The sequence below is a fragment of the Lampetra fluviatilis genome, chromosome 70 (assembly GCF_964198595.1).
Source record: "Lampetra fluviatilis chromosome 70, kcLamFluv1.1, whole genome shotgun sequence".
In the NCBI taxonomy this organism is placed as follows: Eukaryota; Metazoa; Chordata; class Hyperoartia; order Petromyzontiformes; family Petromyzontidae; genus Lampetra; species Lampetra fluviatilis.
In genome coordinates this window covers 2,168,526-2,189,334 of record NC_136344.1, presented here as the reverse complement: position 1 = coordinate 2,189,334, position 20,809 = coordinate 2,168,526, and the positions used below count along the sequence as shown (strand labels likewise).

The 20,809-nt window shown below is 50.6% G+C and overlaps 1 protein-coding gene across 1 annotated transcript in view; it reads left to right on the top strand.

The window, feature by feature from the left end:
- The window catches only part of REC8 (REC8 meiotic recombination protein), a 28,317-nt gene extending 12,268 nt beyond the window's left edge, over positions 1 to 16,049 (top strand). The window contains exons 9-19 of the mRNA XM_078883306.1: positions 1,281 to 1,359; positions 4,559 to 4,650; positions 4,907 to 4,971; positions 6,117 to 6,290; positions 7,025 to 7,091; positions 8,859 to 8,977; positions 10,471 to 10,519; positions 10,953 to 11,004; positions 12,825 to 13,031; positions 14,899 to 15,008; positions 15,955 to 16,049. Coding sequence (XP_078739432.1) covers positions 1,281 to 1,359; positions 4,559 to 4,650; positions 4,907 to 4,971; positions 6,117 to 6,290; positions 7,025 to 7,091; positions 8,859 to 8,977; positions 10,471 to 10,519; positions 10,953 to 11,004; positions 12,825 to 13,031; positions 14,899 to 15,008; positions 15,955 to 16,049 — 1,109 coding nt within the window. The remainder of the gene's footprint in view (positions 1 to 1,280; positions 1,360 to 4,558; positions 4,651 to 4,906; positions 4,972 to 6,116; positions 6,291 to 7,024; positions 7,092 to 8,858; positions 8,978 to 10,470; positions 10,520 to 10,952; positions 11,005 to 12,824; positions 13,032 to 14,898; positions 15,009 to 15,954) is intronic.
- Positions 16,050 to 20,809: the final 4,760 nt, after the last annotated feature.

Here is a 20,809-nt window from a genome sequence, read left to right as displayed (position 1 = left end):
CTGAAGGTGATGGTGCTGAAGGTGATGGTGATGGTGGTGATGATGAAGGTGATGGTGGTGATGGTGATGGTGGTGATGGTGGTGATGGTGGTGGTCATAGTGGTGGTGGTGGTGATGATGGTGGTGATGGTGGTGATGCTGAAGGTGATGGTGGTGGTGGTGATGGTGGTGATGCTGTAGGTGATGGTGGTGATGGTGGTGGTGATGGTGGTGGTGATGCTGAAGGTGATGGTGCTGAAGGTGATGGTGGTGATGGTGGTGGTTGGCAGTGATGTTGGTTAAAGTGGTTTCCCTGCACCTCCAATAGGCGCGGTTGGCTACGTACGATCCAAAAGAAGTTCAACATACACACGGCAGTGAATGTTTGTGTGTGGTGAATGTGTGTGTGTTGTGAATGTTTGTGTCTGTATATGTGTGTGTGGAACGTGTGGAACGTGTGTATTGTCTGGGATGTGTGTTGTGTGTGGTGTTTGTTGTGAATGTTTGTGTGTGGTGTTTTGTGTTGTGAATGTGTTGTGTGTGTGTGTTGTGAATGTTTGTGTGTGGTGAATGTGTGTGTGTGTTGTGTTGTGTGTGTGTGTTGTGAATGTGTGTGGGGGGTGTTTGTGTTATGAATGTTTGTGTGTGGTGTGTGTGTGGTGTGTGTTGTGAATGTGTGTGTGTTGTGAATGTGTGTGTGTGTTGTGTGTGTGTTGTGAATGTGTGTGTGTTGTGTGTGTGTTGTGAATGTGTGTGTGTTGTGAATGTGTGTGTGTTGTGAATGTGTGTGTGTTGTGTGTGTGTTGTGAATGTGTGTGTGTTGTGAATGTGTGTGGTGTGTGTTGTGAATGTGTGTGGTGTGTGTTGTGAATGTGTGTGTGTTGTGAATGTGTGTGTGTTGTGTGTTGTGAATGTGTGTGGTGTGTGTGTTGTGAATGTGTGTGTGTTGTGAATGTGTGTGGTGTGTGTGTTGTGAATGTGTGTGTGTTGTGAATGTGTGTGGTGTGTGTTGTGAATGTGTGTGTGTTGTGTGTTGTGAATGTGTGTGTGTTGTGAATGTGTGTGTTGTGTGTGTGTTGTGAATGTGTGTGTGTGTGGTGTTTGTGTTGTGGCTCATCCATCCCTCGTGTGTCAACTCCTCTCTGCGCCTGCACACAAACACAAAGATCGCTGATGATGCCGCTGACAATCATACTGATTCTGCTTCATGAATGACGCTGCTGCTGATGACGCTGATGATGACGCTGCTGATGACGCTGCTGATGACGCTGATGATATTGACGATGATCATGATCTGGCAGCTGTGGAGGAGGAGGAGGAGGAGGTCTTGCGCAAGGATGGGACTTATGAAGATTCTGGAGTCACTCAGCACCCATCCGGGTGGGCACGGAGGGCACACAACGTCCAGCACTCACTCGCCCAAAGACAAAGATCCCCCGTGTAGCCTTAACAGACTGTAGGGGCAAGTGCTGCGAGCGAGCACCTATGAAGGCCGGCACGGCCTTTGTCTCCCTAGTGAAATATGTTTACACATCGCACCAGGTACTCATTTGAGGCTGAGTCGACCTAGGGGAGGCCCGGGACCAGTTCACCTCCTGTCCCACTCACGCACCCACTCACTCACTCACTTTCTCACTTGCACATTCACTCACCCACTCACCTACTGTCCCACTCACCGACCTACCTACTCGCTCACTCACTCGCACACTCACTCACCCACTCACACACTGTCCCACTCACCCACCCACTCACTCATGCACTCTCTCACTCGCACACTCTCTCACTCGCACACTCACTCACACACTCACCCACCTATCCACTCCCACTCACTCATGCACCCTCGCACACTCACTCACTCGCACACCCACTCACCCACTGTCCCACTCACCCACCCATTCACTTTCGCACTCACCCAATCACTCACATACCTACTCACTGATACACTCACACACCCTTTGATTGAGCCACTCACTCACCCACTGTCGCTCTCACCCACTCACACACCCACTCGCACACTCACCCACTCACTCACCCACTCGCACACTTACCCACTCACTCACCCACTGTCGCTCTCACCCACTCACACACGCAATCTCGCACACTCACTCACCCACTCTCCCACTCACTCACACACTCACCCACTCACTCGCACATTCACCCACTCACTGTCCCACTCACGCACTCTCTCACTCACTGTCCCTCTCACCCACTCACACACGCAATCTCGCACACTCACCCACTCACTCACTCACCCACTCTCCCACTCGCACACTCACCCACTCACCCACCCACTCACCCAATCACACACCCACTCACTTACTCACCCACTATCCCACCCACTCACCCACTGTCCCACTCACACACTCACCCACTCACACACTCACCCACTCACACACTCACCCACTCACACACTCACCCACTCACGCACTCACCCACTGTCCCACTCACACACTCACCCACTCACACACTCACCCACTCACACACTCACCCACTCACGCACTCACCCACTGTCCCACTCACACACTCACCCACTCACACACTCACCCACTCACACACTCACCCACTCACGCACTCACCCACTATCCCACTCACCCACCCACTGTCCCACTAAACGCACTCTCTCACTCACCCACTCACACACTCACCCACTCACACACTCACCCACTCACACACTCACCCACTCACACACTCACCCACTCACACACTCACCCACTCTCCCACTCACGCACTCACCCACTCACGCACTCACCCACTCACACACTCACCCACTCACACACTCACCCACTCTCCCACTCACGCACTCACCCACTCACGCACTCACCCACTCACTCACCCACTCACCCACTCACACACTCACCCACTCACACACTCACCCACTCACACACTCACCCACTCACCCACTCACACACTCACACACTCACCCACTCACACACTCACCCACTCACACACTCACCCACTCACACACTCACCTACTCTCCCACTCACACACTCACCCACTCACACACTCACCCACTCACACACTCACACACTCACCCACTCACACACTCACCCACTCACACACTCACCCACTCACCCACTCACACACTCACCCACTCACACACTCACCCACTCACACACTCACCCACTCACACACTCACCCACTCTCCCACTCACACACTCACCCACTCACGCACTCACCCACTCACTCACTCACCCACTCTCCCACTCGCACACTCACCCACTCACACACTCACCCACTCACACACTCACCCACTCACGCACTCACCCACTGTCCCACTCACACACTCACCCACTCACACACTCACCCACTCACACACTCACCCACTCACGCACTCACCCACTCATGCACTCACCCACTGTCCCACTCACACACTCACCCACTCACACACTCACCCACTCACACACTCACCCACTCACGCACTCACCCACTGTCCCACTCACACACTCACCCACTCACACACTCACCCACTCACACACTCACCCACTCACGCACTCACCCACTATCCCACTCACCCACCCACTGTCCCACTAAACGCACTCTCTCACTCACCCACTCACACACTCACCCACTCACACACTCACCCACTCACACACTCACCCACTCACACACTCACCCACTCACACACTCACCCACTCTCCCACTCACGCACTCACCCACTCACGCACTCACCCACTCACACACTCACCCACTCACACACTCACCCACTCTCCCACTCACGCACTCACCCACTCACGCACTCACCCACTCACTCACCCACTCACCCACTCACACACTCACCCACTCACACACTCACCCACTCACACACTCACCCACTCACCCACTCACACACTCACACACTCACCCACTCACACACTCACCCACTCACACACTCACCCACTCACACACTCACCCACTCTCCCACTCACACACTCACCCACTCACACACTCACCCACTCACACACTCACCCACTCACACACTCACACACTCACCCACTCACACACTCACCCACTCACACACTCACCCACTCACCCACTCACACACTCACCCACTCACACACTCACCCACTCACACACTCACCCACTCTCCCACTCACACACTCACCCACTCACGCACTCACCCACTCACTCACTCACCCACTCTCCCACTCGCACACTCACCCACTCACACACTCACCCACTCACACACTCACCCACTGTCCCACTCACACACTCACCCACTCACACACTCACCCACTCACACACTCACCCACTCACGCACTCACCCACTGTCCCACTCACACACTCACCCACTCACTTACTCACCCACTCACACACTCACCCACTCACGCACTCACCCACTGTCCCACTCACACACTCACCCACTCACACACTTACCCACTCACACACTCACCCACTCACACACTCACCCACTCACTCACCCACCCACTCACGCACTCTCTCACTCACACACTCTCCCACTCACACACTCACCCACTCACACACTCACCCACTCACACACTCACACACTCACCCACTCACACACTCACCCACTCACTCACCCACCCACTCACTCACGCACTCTCTCACTCACCCACTCTGCGTGCGTCTCTGTCTCTCCAGGATTTCACTGGAGGCCGACGTGGAAGTCACGAAGAGGCGCACGGTCGACGACATCCGCGCCGCGCCACTCGCCGCCTCTCCCGACGCCCTGGGTGAGACACACGGGGACACAGGGACACGGGGACACGCGGATTGCACTTCGCTTTGCAAGTCCGCACCTACAGCTGGATTTCTTTCGCACCACGGGGTTTGCTGCTGAGTGAGGGTGCGATGGGCTAGTTGTCTCACTCCCATTGCTCTGTGCACACTTTATTGAGATTGGCACGGAAAATAAAGATCGATTGATCAATCAATCTGTATTTTTGATTGTGAATGCTTCGTTTGAGACGTTCGCTCGTGAATTCACAGAGGCCACACTCACTGGAGCTGTCGCCCCAGCCATGCCGAGCCCCCCCTCCCCTCTACGTAGAGCGGTACACACATCACACACACACACACGTGACACACACACACGTGTACACACACACGTGTACACACACACACACGTGTACACACACGTGACACACACACACACACACGTGACACACACACACGTGACACACACATGTACACACACACACGTGTACACACACACGTGTACACACACACACGTGTACACACACGTGACACACACACACACACACACACGTGACACACACACACACACACACGTGACACACACATGTACACACACACACGTGTACACACACACGTGTACACACACACACGTGTACACACACGTGACACACACACACACACACGTGACACACACACACGTGACACACACATGTACACACACACACGTGTACACACACACGTGTACACACACACACGTGTACACACACGTGACACACACACACACACACACACGTGACACACACACACACACACACGTGACACACACATGTACACACACACACGTGTACACACACACGTGTACACACACACACGTGACACACACACACACACGTGACACACACACACACACGTGACACACACATGTACACACACACACGTGTACACACACACGTGTACACACACACACGTGTACACACACCACACATACGTGTACACACACCATACACACGTGTACATACACACGTGTACACACACACCACACACACACACACGTGTACACACACACGTGTACACACACACACACGTGACACACACACACGTGTACACACACACCACACACGTGTACACACACACGTGTACACACACACGTGACACACACACGTGTACACACACACACGTGACACACACACACGTGTACACACACACACACACGTGTACACACACACGTGTACACACACACGTGTACACACACACGTGTACACACACACCACACACGTGTGTATTTGGAGTTTGCATGTCTCTCGCTCTCTCTCCCCGTGGCTGCGTGGATCTGTCACCGCGTCCTCCGGTGTTTCCCTCCGCACTTAGAATCAACGTCGCGCGTGTTGGAGTATTTGGCTGCTGTGAATGTCCACGTAGATGATGATGATGACACGGCGCTTGGTAGCGCTAACATGAAAGAGAAGCGACCTTCTGCGCTGCGCGTCTCTGCCGCCCGTAGGATGACAGCCTGGACAGCCCCTTCCACCTGCCCCCCCTCAGCCCCGAGGGGGCCGCCCCCCCTCCCTATCGACGCCGCCGCCGCCACCGCCTCTTCAGCGACGACGACACCCAGATGCCGCAGGACGAGATGAGGGCACAGGTGGCCGGGCCCCAACGCTCGCTGCAGCCGTTCGTGAGTAGCGCCGTCACCGTCGTAGCGAGCCGGTGGGCGGGTGGGTGGGCGGGTGGGTGAGTTAGTGGGTGAGCGAGTGGGTGGGTGGGTGGGTGGGTGGGTGGGTGGGTGAGTTAGTGGGTGAGTGAGTTAGTGGGTGGGTGAGTGAGCGAGTGGGTGGGTGGGTGAGTGAGTTAGTGGGTGGGTGGGTGGGCGGGAGAGCGAGCAGGTAGGTGGGTGGGTGGGTGAGTGAGCGGGTGGGTGAGTTAGTGGGTGGGTGAGTGGGCGGGTGGGTGAGTTAGTGGGTGGGTGAGTGGGTGGGTGGGTGAGTGGGTGAGTGGGCGGGTGAGTGGGTGGGTGAGTGGGTGGGTGGGTGGGTGGGTGAGTGAGCGTGTGGGTGGGTGAGTGGGTGGGTGGGTGGGTGAGTGAGTTAGTGGGTGATTGAGCGAGTGGGTGGGTGGGTGACTGAGTGGGCGGGTGAGTGGGTGGGCGAGAGAGCGAGCAGGTAGATGGGTGAGTGGGTAGGTGAGTGGGCGAGTGGGTGGGTGAGTGGGTGGGTGGGTGGGTGAGTGAGTGAGTGGGTGTGTGAGCGAGTAGGTGGGTGGGTGAGTGTCAACTTTTTTTATTGAGAATCACGGTGTGAAAATGTCTGTGTGTTAATAATGATATTGATGATCATGATAGCGATGACATCATGTTCATGATGGTGTCGATGATGCGATGTTAACGGTGATGTTTGCTTTTCTCAAATCCAGGTTCCTATTGAGCCAGAATCTATTCAAAGGAATTCCGTTTCTCATCTATTCAGAAACCCGGCATCAGGTAAACTACTTTGGATGATGACTACTTTGGACATGTGTAAGAAAGAGTTTAATAGCTCATCAGATTCGTCCAGGATAAATAAAGAATCTGACGACGATGGTGGTGCCAAAAGGCGCACAACTCAAAGACAATGCACCATCAGAGTATGAGAGCTCGGGGTAAAGCATTTACACCATTGGAACCTCATTTGCCAGTAAAAAATATGATAAATGTTTTTTTACCAATGAGTTGTGCGCCTTTTGGCGTCATCTGGTCCAACACCATGTGAGACTAGGCTCTAAGGAAAGCTGTTTCGGGTGTGGACCAATCAACTTCAAGGACAGTGCATACATTATCAGAGTTATGTTTTTTGTTTGCATTATGACTGCAGGTATTGTGGTCTATGCAAACATGACTCCTCGTAAAAAAGGTGTCAGTTTTGTTGCCAGATAAAAGGGTAAAAAAACAATGATCATCTCTTACCCACCGCGGCGAGATTTCATCAGTCTGGCGTAGACCTCAACGTGACCGGAGAAATGGGCGAGCGAGCGCGGTAGTCGTAGCGATAGAAGAGAGACACGCAGGCGAGTGACCATAAGTGAGGTGGGTGGGTGAGTCGTTGAGCGAGTGGGTGAGTGGGTGAGTTGGTAGGTGGGTGGGTGAGTGGGTGAGTCGGTAGGTGGGTGAGTGGGTGAGCGGGTGAGCGAGTGGGTGAGTGGGTGAGTCGTTCAGCGAGTGGGTGAGTGGGTGAGTTGGTAGGTGGGTGGGTGAGTGGGTGAGTCGGTAGGTGGGTGGGTGAGTGGGTGAGCGGGTGAGCGAGTGGGTGAGTGGGTGAGTCGTTGAGCGAGTGAGTGAGTGGGTGAGCGAGTGACTTGGTAGGTGGGTGGGTGAGTGGGTGAGTGGGTGAGTCGGTAGGTGGGTGGGTGAGTGGGTGAGTCGTTGAGCGAGTGAGCAAGTGGGTGATTGGGTGAGTCGGTAGGTGGGTGGGTGAGTCGTTGAGTGGGTGAGTGAGTGGGTGAGCAAGTGACTTGGTAGGTGGGTGGGTGAGTGGGTGAGTCGTTGAGCGGGTGACTGATGGAGTGAGCAAGTGACTGGGTGAGTGGGTGAGTAATGGAGCGGGTGAGCGAGTGGGTGAGTAGTTGAGTGGGTGAGCGAATGACTGGGCGCTGGGTGAGTAGTGGAGCGAGTGAATGATTGAGTGAGTGAGCGAGTGGGTAGGTGAGTAGTTGAGTGGGTGAGCGAGTGACTGGTGAGTAGTTGAGTGAATGAGTGAGTGAGCGAGTGGGTGGGTGAGTAGTTGAGCGAGTGAATGATTGAGTGAGTGAGCGAGTGGGTGGGTGAGTAGTTGAGTGGGTGATCGAGTGACTGGGTGGGTGGGTGAGTAGTTGAGCGAGTGAATGATTGAGTGAGTGAGCGAGCGAGTGGGTGGGTGAGTAGTTGAGCAACTGAATGATTGAATGAGTGAGTGAGTGGGTGAGTAGTGGAGCGAGTGAATGATTGAGTGAGTGAGTGAGCAAGTGGGTGGGTGAGTAGTTGAGCGAGTGAATGATTGAGTGAGTGAGCGAGTGAATGTAAATGACTCACTGAGTGTAGTTTACCGGAACAGCAACCAAGGAGCCCGGCGACCCGAGTTCGATTCCCACTCAGGGCCAACTCCCCACCCCCAACTTCGCGGTCTGTTGAGGCCATGCCGGGGGATCTGTGTGCCAATTCTGCGCCGTCTGTCCTGGTAAAGGCTCCACGGAGGGGAGTTTCCGTGCGGTGATTCTCTCTCTGGGCCGCGTGCAGGTTGGCTGATGCCCCCTCTACGTGGGCTGTGGGACAGGGCGGCCGTGCCTCCGGCATCCGCCAGGAGACGGGCGCCCGCCCCCAGCGTGTCTCCCTCGTCCGTCTGCAGCGAGACCGAGGTGGGTGGGTGGGTGGGTGACGATCGTGGCCGGGTCCCTCGTCAGAGGGATTTTCGCCGTCGATTGGAGCAGCTGGGGTGGGGGGGGGACACTACATTTCGTAAACAATCGGCAACGGATAGTTGTTTTTTACCCTTCTATCTGGCAACAAAACTGACACCTTTTTTTTACAAGGAGTCATGTTTGCATAGACCACAATACCTGCAGTCATAATGCAAACAAAAAACATAACTCTGTATGCACTGTCCTTGAAGTTGATTGGTCCACACCCGAGACAGCTTTCCTTAGAGCCTAGTCTCACGTGGGTTGGACCAGATGACGCCAAAAGGTGCACAACTCAAAGACAATGCACCATCAGAGTATGAGACCCCCACCCTGCCACACAAAGCCCACTGAGGTCTTCACTTATTGGCCAGAAGCGACTTGGGCACAGATGACAACTCAACAAAGCGGATTATCATTTAGACGTTTATAGCGGCGTGCGTCTAGGTGCGCAGGGAACGATGGGTGGTATCGCAGGGAAAGTGTGCAGACGCTGCAGGAAACCATTGGGTTAGATCGCCTTTGATAAATGAACGTAAACCCTCGATTTAAAGCTTTCGTGACTGCAGGGATTCATCTTCTTAATATGACTTTGAAACCCCCCGCCAAACCTCCTACGCATTTCACAAGTAGTACTAATCCCATATCTGCATTTCCCATAAATATGCTAAATTCCTCTTGATATGCAAATTATTTTGTCAAGGCGCTCTTCCCCCCTCCATCCCAGCTTAAATAGTCGCTGCCAAGCCTGGGGTGTGTCATTCAGACTCTGTCTTTCCGACAGACCTGTTCTCCACCTGAGGACGGCTGCTTGCGTTGTGGCCGAAACGTCGTGAGAATTAGTTTATTATGTTTTATTTTTATTATTTTATTATTTCCCTTTTACGTGATGACTTTACCGAAAGAACCAAGAAGACAGGTTCATATACTTGCGCGACCTGCGTTATGGATGGCGTTTGTCACGCGTTGAGTCGGCAGAGGACGCAGCACTGAGGTTTGTCGTGGACGAGAGAGCGAGAGAGACAACGCCGCCCTGAGGGGGAGGACGTTGAGACAGAATCCGTCACAGACAGCAGCGACAATTGTGAGCGGCGAAGGAGTTTGTGTGCTGGGGGAGTTTGCCAGCGAGCACATCGGCTACAAGGCCAGACTGAAGATCTCAGTGCAGCTCTGCTGTGTGCCTGCCAGGCTGGCACATTGAACGAGACTGACAGAGATGAGATGTTGGCCACTCGGGATGTACCGCTGCTGCTGCTGCTGCTGAATAATGTTGGTAGCGAGAGCCACTACGTGTTAAACTGATGCTGATTCAGTGGCACACTCACACAAGGATGGCTGTGAAGATTATGGAATGTCTACAGCAAAAAATTGCCTTGATGTGTTTTGTTATTTTGAATGTAGAGGGACAGATTCGGAGAAAAGATGACGACCCGTTTTTATTTTCTGTGCAGGTGGTGAGAGCACAAGTGGAGAGAAGCACACTGCTTGGAATCACTGGAGGTGAGCGGTGGTGGTGGTAGTGATGATGGTAGTGGTGGTGGTGGTGATGGTGATGATGGTGGTGGTGGTATGATGGTGATGGTGGTGGTGGTGATGTTGGTGGTGGTGGTGATGATTCCAGTGATGATTGTGGTGGTGATGATGATGGTGGTGGTGATTATTCTAGCGATGATGATGATGGTGGTGGTGATGATTCTAGTGATGATTGTGATGATGATGGTAGTGGTGATGATGATGGTGGTGGTGGTATGGTGGTGATGATTCTAGTGATGATTGTGAAGATGATGGTGGTTGTGATGATAATATAATGTAATCTGATAATGCTGGCGGTGACGATGGTGATATGATGTGATAATGTAATGGTGATGATGTGGTGATGGTGTTGCTACCCATGTGAATGACAGTAGCGATGTTGACCGATGATGTTTTACAGAAGGAATAGAGTCTGCAGATGGAGAGAGCATCACTGCTGCAGAAATCGATAAGTACGTGGAGTTATTCGTCCATCAACAGCCGCTGTTCACCAATTACCGGTGACGTCAACCACGGTGCTTGTGCCAGGCTAGGTGCACTTTCAGGCGATCACGTGAAGTGTCGGAGACTCATTTGCAGGAGGTCACGGGACAGACGCAGGTGCCATGGGTTGACTGGCTGAGGCAGAGGCATCACCACACAGAGACCCACAGACTCATCATAGAGACCCACAGACTCATCACACAGTAGAGACCCACAGACTCATCACACAGCAGAGACCCATAGACTCACCACACAGCAGAGACCCACAGACTCATCACACAGTAGAGACCTATAGACTCATCACACAGCAGAGACCCACAGACTCATCACAGCAGAGACCCATAGACTCATCACACAGCAGAGACCCATAGACTCATCACACAGCAGAGACCCGTAGACTCATCACACAATAGAGATCACCACACAGAGACCCATAGACTCACCACACAGAGACCCATAGACTCACCACACAGCAGAGACCCGTAGACTCATCACACAGCAGAGACCCGTAGACTCATCACAGAGACCCATAGACTCACCACACAGTAGAGACCCATAAACTCATCACACAGTAGAGACCCATAGACTCATCACACAGCAGAGACCCATAGACTCATCACACAGCAGAGACCCATAGACTCATCACACAGCAGAGAGCCATAGACTCATCACACAGCAGAGACCCGTAGACTCATCACACAGCAGAGACCCATAGACTCATCACACACCAGAGACCCGTAGACTCATCACAGAGACCCATAGACTCACCACACAGTAGAGACCCATAAACTCATAACACAGTAGAGACCCATAGACTCATCACACAGCAGAGACCCATAGACTCATCACACAGCAGAGACCCATAGACTCATCACACAGCAGAGACCCATAGACTCATCACACAGCAGAGACCCATAGACTCACCACACAGCAGAGACCCGTAGACTCATCACACAGCAGAGACCCATAGACTCATCACACAGCAGAGACCCATAAACTCATCACACAGCAGAGACCCGTAGACTCATCACACAGCAGAGACCCATAGACTCACCACACAGCAGAGACCCATAGACTCACCACACACAGAGACCCGTAGACTCATCACAGAGACCCATAGACTCACCACACAGTAGAGACCCATAAACTCATCACACAGTAGAGACCCATAGACTCATCACACAGCAGAGACCCATAGACTCATCACACAGCAGAGACCCATAGACTCATCACACAGCAGAGAGCCATAGACTCATCACACAGCAGAGACCCGTAGACTCATCACACAGCAGAGACCCATAGACTCATCACACACCAGAGACCCGTAGACTCATCACAGAGACCCATAGACTCACCACACAGTAGAGACCCATAAACTCATCACACAGTAGAGACCCATAGACTCATCACACAGCAGAGACCCATAGACTCATCACACAGCAGAGACCCATAGACTCATCACACAGCAGAGACCCATAGACTCATCACACAGCAGAGACCCATAGACTCACCACACAGCAGAGACCCGTAGACTCATCACACAGCAGAGACCCATAGACTCATCACACAGCAGAGACCCATAAACTCATCACACAGCAGAGACCCGTAGACTCATCACACAGCAGAGACCCATAGACTCACCACACAGCAGAGACCCATAGACTCACCACACAGCAGAGACCTGTAGACTCATCACACAGCAGAGACCCATAGACTCACCACACACAGAGACCCGTAGACTCATCACAGAGACCCACAGACTCATCACATTCCCGTTTGTGTTTCCCAGGTTCCCCAGCGCCTTGGTTCACGAGGTGGCGATGGACGAGGTGGGGATGGAGGAGGTGGAGGCTGCAGTGGAGGCAGCGTCCCCTGAGGCGGCTATCTTCCCCGCGGTGCCCTCGCGCTCCCCCACGCCTCCTGCCAGACTTGCATCGCCGCTCCAGGAGGCGGCGGCGGCGGCGGCGGCGGCGGCGACGCGGAATCGGCTCCTGCAGTGAGTCACAATCGCGAGATTTGTTTGTCCCGCAGGAGGAAATGCGACGAGCCGCCGAAGCTCTTTGTCACGGGGGCACGGGGTCAGAAGCTCACAACCACAAACAATACGGAGAACACGACGGCAGTGCAAAGCGTTGGAGGGCTAAACACATCGCTCAACAAAACTAGCTACAAATTTCAACGGCACTATTTCTATTAGGCGCCGACCGAAATTCGGTTTCGGCGCCGAAATTTGGCTAATGGCCTCTTTGGGCAAACTTTGGGTTTTGGCCGAAAGTAAATTTGAAACTTTTGGTTTTGGCCGAAGCTGATTTTGACTTTCGGTCGCCATTCGTCAACCGAAGATCTATTTGTAGAATATAACGCCGGTGCCTGGTCTATCACTCTGCCTATCGGCCGGTCAGTCGGCGCTCGGCAATCCTGTGCGATAGGCTGCACACACACACACGTCAGCAGCAGCTTCAGTAGCTGCAGCAGCAGCAGCAGCTGCAGCAACAGCAGCTGCAGCAGCAGCAGCTGCAGCTTGGGTCTGTGGTCAACAGCCTGTCTGGCTGCATGCGGAGAAACTGTTGTTTTTTTTTGGATCTTTCGGTAAAATCACGTAAAATGGAAATAATAAAATAATAAAATAAAACATTATAAAATCATTCTCACGACGTTTCGGCCACAACCAAGAAGATGAATCCCTGCAGTCACGAAAGCTGTTGTTTCTTAACTACAACATTCGTCTGTTTGTATATAATTACTAAGGAAGTATCACCTACAGATTTGATATTCAGCGACTCTTACTGCAGGCTCTGAATGATTAAGTTCTAGATTTATTTTGAATTAAAGTAGCATTGCATCACGACGCAATTCATACATCTTGTGTCCGGTAACTTCGGTTCTGTACATTTCTGTTTCGGTCGAAAGTGAAGTTGAACTTTCGGCTTCGGTTTTGGCCAAAAGTGTGTTTAGGGAAAAACGAAAGGACAAATCCACCGCTACGACGGGTAGAGAGACACAAACTCCAAATATACTGCGGGCGTCAGGGTCGGGGTCGAACCCACGACCTCCTGTGTATCAGGCGAGGTAGTGAACATCCTTGTCACTGTGGGTTCGATCCCCACCCTGATTACAACTGCTGCTGCTGCTGTATATGTTTGAGTTTGTGTCTCTCATCATCATCATCATCACGGTGGGCTAGGAGATGTTGACTACCTCGCCTGGTCTACAGGAGGTCTATGTGGAGTCTGCGTCTCTCTCATCATCATCACGGTGACTAGGAGATGTTGACTACCTCGCCTGGTCTACAGGAGGTCGTGGGTTCGATCCTGGCCCTGACGACGCCTGTATATGGGCATGTATGTGTGTGCGTGTCTGTGTGTGTGTGACTGACTGTGTGCGTGCGTGCGTGTGTGTGTGTGTGTGCGTGTGTGCGTGTGTGTGTGTGTGTGCGTGTGTGCGTGTGTGTGTACATGTTCGTGTGTGCGTGTGTGTGTGTGTGTGTGCGTGTGTGTGTGTGCGTGTGTGTGTGTGCGTGTGTGTGTGTGTGCGTGTGTGCGTGTGTGTGTGTGTGCGTGTGTGTGTGTGCGTGTGTGTGCGTGTGTGCGCGTGCGTGCGCGTGCGTGTGTGTGCGTGTGTGTGTGGGTGTGTGTGTCTGTGTGTGTGTGCGTGTGTGTGTGTGTGGGTGTGTGTGTCTGTGTGTGTGTGCGTGTGTGTGTGTGTGGGTGTGTGTGTCTGTGTGTGTGTGCGTGTGTGTGTGTGTGGGTGTGTGTGTCTGTGTGTGTGTGCGTGTGTGTGTGTGTGGGTGTGTGTGTCTGTGTGTGTGTGCGTGTGTGTGTGTGTGGGTGTGTGTGTCTGTGGGTGTGTGTGTGTGGGTGCAGGCGCATCGAGGAGTTGACACGAGAGACGGGTGACGCGCTTATGTCCCTTCTCATCCCACGTGATCGCACAACACGCGGCACGGCAGCCAGAGTCTTCTACTTGTGTTTGGGTAAACGCAACACGCACACAGACACAGCACACGTAACACATATACACACACATATACACACATATACACACACATACATACACACATACACAGACACAGCACACGTAACACACACACACATACACACACACATATACACACATACATACACACACATACACAACAACAACAACCGCCATTCGCCACTAAGTGGCGGTGACGTCACCACGACGCCTGTGCCAGGCCAAGTGCACCTTGAGGCCACGTGAAGTGTCGAACGCCCGCTGGCAGGAGGTCACGGGGCAGACCCAGCAGGTGCCACGGGTCGACTGACCGAGATGACCGAGATGACTGGCTGATGCACCACCTGTGCCCCCTACCGTACCAACTTGCTGTGCTTTAGCCACCCGGCGCTCCGCTCGTTGTTGTGAGCGTCGCTCCTCCGCCCTCCGTTGTTGTTGGAGGGCGACTGCCTCCAACTGCCCAGTAGCGTCTTTCACGAGCCTCCTCCACTGAGGCCGATCTTGACACCGCTGGTACCAGTCATCGGCAAGTCCACTCAGCTCCACGTCCTCCTGTACCACATCACTCCATCTCTTCTCTAGCCCGTGCCGCGCCCGTTTAGCCCCCTCGATCCGGCCGAACAAAAGCTGTTTAGGCATGCGGTGGCTGGGCATGCGGGCTACATGACCCAGCCAACGCAGCCTTGCCTGCCGGAGGAGCTCACCGATGGGACTTTGTCCAGATCTTTCAAGGATTTGTGAGCTCCTCACACAATCCAGCCTGCAGGTTAAACCCAGGATGGATCGTAGGCAGGCCAGCCTAAACGTTTCCAACACACACCCCAACACATACACGTAACACACACATATATACACATATACATACACACACACATACATATACACACACATACACAGACACACACACATACTGTGTGTCTGTGTGTGTGTGTGCACGTGTACAGAACTGGCTGGGCACCGTATTATCGCTTTGGAGCAGACGCAGCCGTTTGGAGCGATCCGGATCACGCGTGGACCCGACTTCACCAGCGGACTATGAGTCCATCACAAGCCCACTGACGATGAGTCCATCACAAGCCGACTGACGATGAGTCCATCACAAGCCGACTGACGATGAGTCCATCACAAGCCCACTGACGATGAGTCCATCACAAGCCCACTGACGATGAGTCCATCACAAGCCGACTGACGATGAGTCCATCACAAGCCGACTGACGATGAGTCCATCGCAAGCCCACTGACGATGAGTCCATCACAAGCCCACTGACGATGAGTCCATCGCAAGCCGACTGACGATGAGTAATGAGGCGATCTACAAACCCTTTCTGGCAATGGCACCGGAGTTTGCGTTGAGATGTTCAAACACCAAATGGGCAGCAGCAGCAGCAGCAGCTAGTTCGAGGCAATCGCCAAGTCTGCGGTTGCCTCACGCAGACTGGGGGCAAGACATGCAGACCAACACCCTCTGATAATGATCATAATGAGAGTGTACACACTCTCTCTGAACCTGGTCAGCCTACAGCAGAGCCACAAGGCAAGGTCGTAGCAGCCATGGAACCAACATTGGGGTGGGAGACCAAATTTTCCCGGGTGTCTGGGGGCCCCAACACAGAGAATATCTACATTTGAAAAGAATTTCCTGCCTAAGATATTTTAAAAATTCAGTCACACGTGGGATGGACTTTCTATTTACGTTGTACAATAATGTCTAATGGTGTATTACATTACGTTGTATGCAACAGCAGAGATTAGGGATTAGTGAAGTACAACCATAACCACAATCATATAAACACAAATCTACGCGTCGATTTATATGAAGACAAGTCCAGATATTGTGGCCAAGTTTTAGCAAATTGTTGTTTTTATTAACATAGCAGAGCAATTGTTTTTTACAGCAATACATGAGGCGGGGACAATTTGAGCTTATTTTAATATTGTTGGGGGTGATAATGACAGACTTGGGACAAGTTTCAATGTCAGTATCGCAGCACTGAGAGCTCGGCTTGAGCGGTTATCATAGATCCATGGAACCTGTGATCAGGTTGGTGTTTGAACATTTGAACGTCTTTGTTATTGCCAGAAAGGGCCAAGCCAATTGTCATCGAAACAATGATCATACATTTGGATCGTTGTATGTGTACACACGGCATGATGTCTGTTTTGTTTGTACACACGGCATGATATGTCCGTTGTGTTTGTACACACGGCGTGATGTCCCTTGTGTTTGTACACACGGCGTGATGTCCCTTGTGTTTGTACACACGGCGTGATGTCCCTTGTGTTTGTACACACGGCATGATATGTCCGTTGTGTTTGTACACACGGCGTGATGTCCCTTGTGTTTGTACACACGGCGTGATGTCCCTTGTGTTTGTACACACGGCGTGATGTCCCTTGTGTTTGTACACACGGACGCGCTGACGACATTGGAGTTGTGTGATCTGCGCGTCCTGAATTAGAGAATTACAACGAGTTCATTTCGTTCCTTGCACGCGTTAAAATCACTTTAGGTTTGATAAGCAAGGACACATTTCATCAACAGCTATTAAACGTATTCAATAGCATTTTCAAAAGTACGTAATAATTACGCTACGTTTTAATGTGTTAATAGTGCAAATTAGAATATATTTGTTATATTTTAATGTATTTATTAAATACGTGTATTAAATATTTTATTGATTGTTTAACACGCAAACATATACAAACAGAATCAAACATAGCAACAACCATCGTGCCATTATGGCTTATACCTGAAGTAATTTTACAAACATTAACGCCTCTAAACGCTGACATTCTGCGAACTAAGATTGAGTACAATGAACTTGGGGCTTGTCTTGCCTTTACCTTACACACACATCTACAACAATAACGTTAATGATTAAATGCACTGAAATTAATAACTATTTTATACATTCTAAACTAGACTTTATTTAATCTCTCTCACCACTTTATCTCTCATCACTTTATCTCTCATCACTTTATCTCTCATCACTTTATCTCTCATCATTATTTCCTGACCATTAAAAATGTTAAAAAAATTATTAAAAAGTATTTCCCGACACAGCGTTGCTGATCACATGACAACGTTATTCAGGCAGCTGTCTTTGACAGCTCTGTCTTTGACAGCTCTGTCTTTGATAGCTCTGTCTTTGATAGCTCTGTCTTTGACAGCTCTGTCTTTGATAGCTCTGTCTTTGATAGCTCTGTCTTTGACAGCTCTGTCTTTGACAGCTCTGTCTTTGATAGCTCTGTCTTTGATAGCTCTGTCTTTGATAGCTCTGTCTTTGACAGCTCTGTCTTTGATAGCTCTGTCTTTGATAGCTCTGTCTTTGACAGCTCTGTCTTTGATAGCTCTGTCTTTGACAGCTCTGTCTTTGACAGCTCTGTCTTTGATAGCTCTGTCTTTGATAGCTCTGTCTTTGATAGCTCTGTCTTTGATAGCTCTGTCTTTGACAGAGCTGTCTTTGACAGCTCTGTCTTTGATAGCTCTGTCTTTGACAGCTCTGTCTTTGATAGCTCTGTCTTTGACAGCTCTGTCTTTGATAGCTCTGTCTTTGATAGCTCTGTCTTTGACAGCTCTGTCTTTGACAGCTCTGTCTTTGATAGCTCTGTCTTTGATAGCTCTGTCTTTGATAGCTCTGTCTTTAATAGCTCTGTCTTTGATAGCTCTGTCTTTGATAGCTCTGTCTTTGACAGCTCTGTCTTTGACAGCTCTGTCTTTGACAGCTCTGTCTTTGACAGCTCTGTCTTTGATAGCTCTGTCTTTGATAGCTCTGTCTTTGATAGCTCTGTCTTTGATAGCTCTGTCTTTGATAGCTTTGTCTTTAATAGCTCTGTCTTTAATAGCTCTGTCTTTGATAGCTCTGTCTTTGATAGCTCTGTCTTTGACAGCTCTGTCTTTGATAGCTCTGTCTTTGACAGCTCTGTCTTTGATAGCTCTGTCTTTGACAGCTCTGTCTTTGATAGCTCTGTCTTTGATAGCTCTGTCTTTGACAGCTCTGTCTTTAATAGCTCTGTCTTTAATAGCTCTGTCTTTGATAGCTCTGTCTTTAATAGCTCTGTCTTTAATAGCTCTGTCTTTGATAGCTCTGTCTTTGATAGCTCTGTCTTTGATAGCTCTGTCTTTGACAGCTCTGTCTTTGATAGCTCTGTCTTTGATAGCTCTGTCTTTGATAGCTCTGTCTTTAATAGCTCTGTCTTTGACAGCTCTGTCTTTGATAGCTCTGTCTTTGATAGCTCTGTCTTTGATAGCTCTGTCTTTGACAGCTCTGTCTTTGACAGCTCTGTCTTTGATAGCTCTGTCTTTGACAGCTCTGTCTTTGACAGCTCTGTCTTTGATAGCTCTGTCTTTGACAGCTCTGTCTTTGATAGCTCTGTCTTTGACAGCTCTGTCTTTGATAGCTCTGTCTTTGATAGCTCTGTCTTTGATAGCTCTGTCTTTGATAGCTCTGTCTTTGACAGCTCTGTCTTTGACAGCTCTGTCTTTGATAGCTCTGTCTTTGATAGCTCTGTCTTTGATAGCTCTGTCTTTGATAGCTCTGTCTTTGATAGCTCTGTCTTTGATAGCTCTGTCTTTGATAGCTCTGTCTTTGACAGCTCTGTCTTTGATAGCTCTGTCTTTGACAGCTCTGTCTTTGATAGCTCTGTCTTTGATAGCTCTGTCTTTGATAGCTCTGTCTTTGATAGCTCTGTCTTTGATAGCTCTGTCTTTGATAGCTCTGTCTTTGATAGCTCTGTCTTTGATAGCTCTGTCTTTGATAGCTCTGTCTTTGATAGCTCTGTCTTTGATAGCTTTGTCTTTAATAGCTCTGTCTTTAATAGCTCTGTCTTTAATAGCTCTGTCTTTAATAGCTCTGTCTTTAATAGCTCTGTCTTTGATAGCTCTGTCTTTGATAGCTCTGTCTTTGATAGCTCTGTCTTTGATAGCTCTGTCTTTGATAGCTCTGTCTTTGATAGCTCTGTCTTTGATAGCTCTGTCTTTGATAGCTCTGTCTTTGATAGCTCTGTCTTTGACAGCTCTGTCTTTGATAGCTCTGTCTTTGACAGCTCTGTCTTTGACAGCTCTGTCTTTGATAGCTCTGTCTTTGACAGCTCTGTCTTTGATAGCTCTGTCTTTGACAGCTCTGTCTTTAATAGCTCTGTCTTTAATAGCTCTGTCTTTGATAGCTCTGTCTTTAATAGCTCTGTTTTTAATAGCTCTGTCTTTGATAGCTCTGTCTTTGATAGCTCTGTCTTTGATAGCTCTGTCTTTAATAGCTCTGTCTTTGACAGCTCTGTCTTTGATAGCTCTGTCTTTGATAGCTCTGTCTTTGATAGCTCTGTCTTTGACAGCTCTGTCTTTGACAGCTCTGTCTTTGATAGCTCTGTCTTTGACAGCTCTGTCTTTGATAGCTCTGTCTTTGATAGCTCTGTCTTTGATAGCTCTGTCTTTGATAGCTCTGTCTTTGACAGCTCTGTCTTTGACAGCTCTGTCTTTGATAGCTCTGTCTTTGACAGCTCTGTCTTTGATAGCTCTGTCTTTGACAGCTCTGTCTTTGATAGCTCTGTCTTTGATAGCTCTGTCTTTGACAGCTCTGTCTTTGATAGCTCTGTCTTTGATAGCTCTGTCTTTGATAGCTCTGTCTTTGATAGCTCTGTCTTTGATAGCTCTGTCTTTGACAGCTCTGTCTTTGATAGCTCTGTCTTTGACAGCTCTGTCTTTGATAGCTCTGTCTTTGATAGCTCTGTCTTTGATAGCTCTGTCTTTGATAGCTCTGTCTTTGATAGCTCTGTCTTTGACAGCTCTGTCTTTGATAGCTC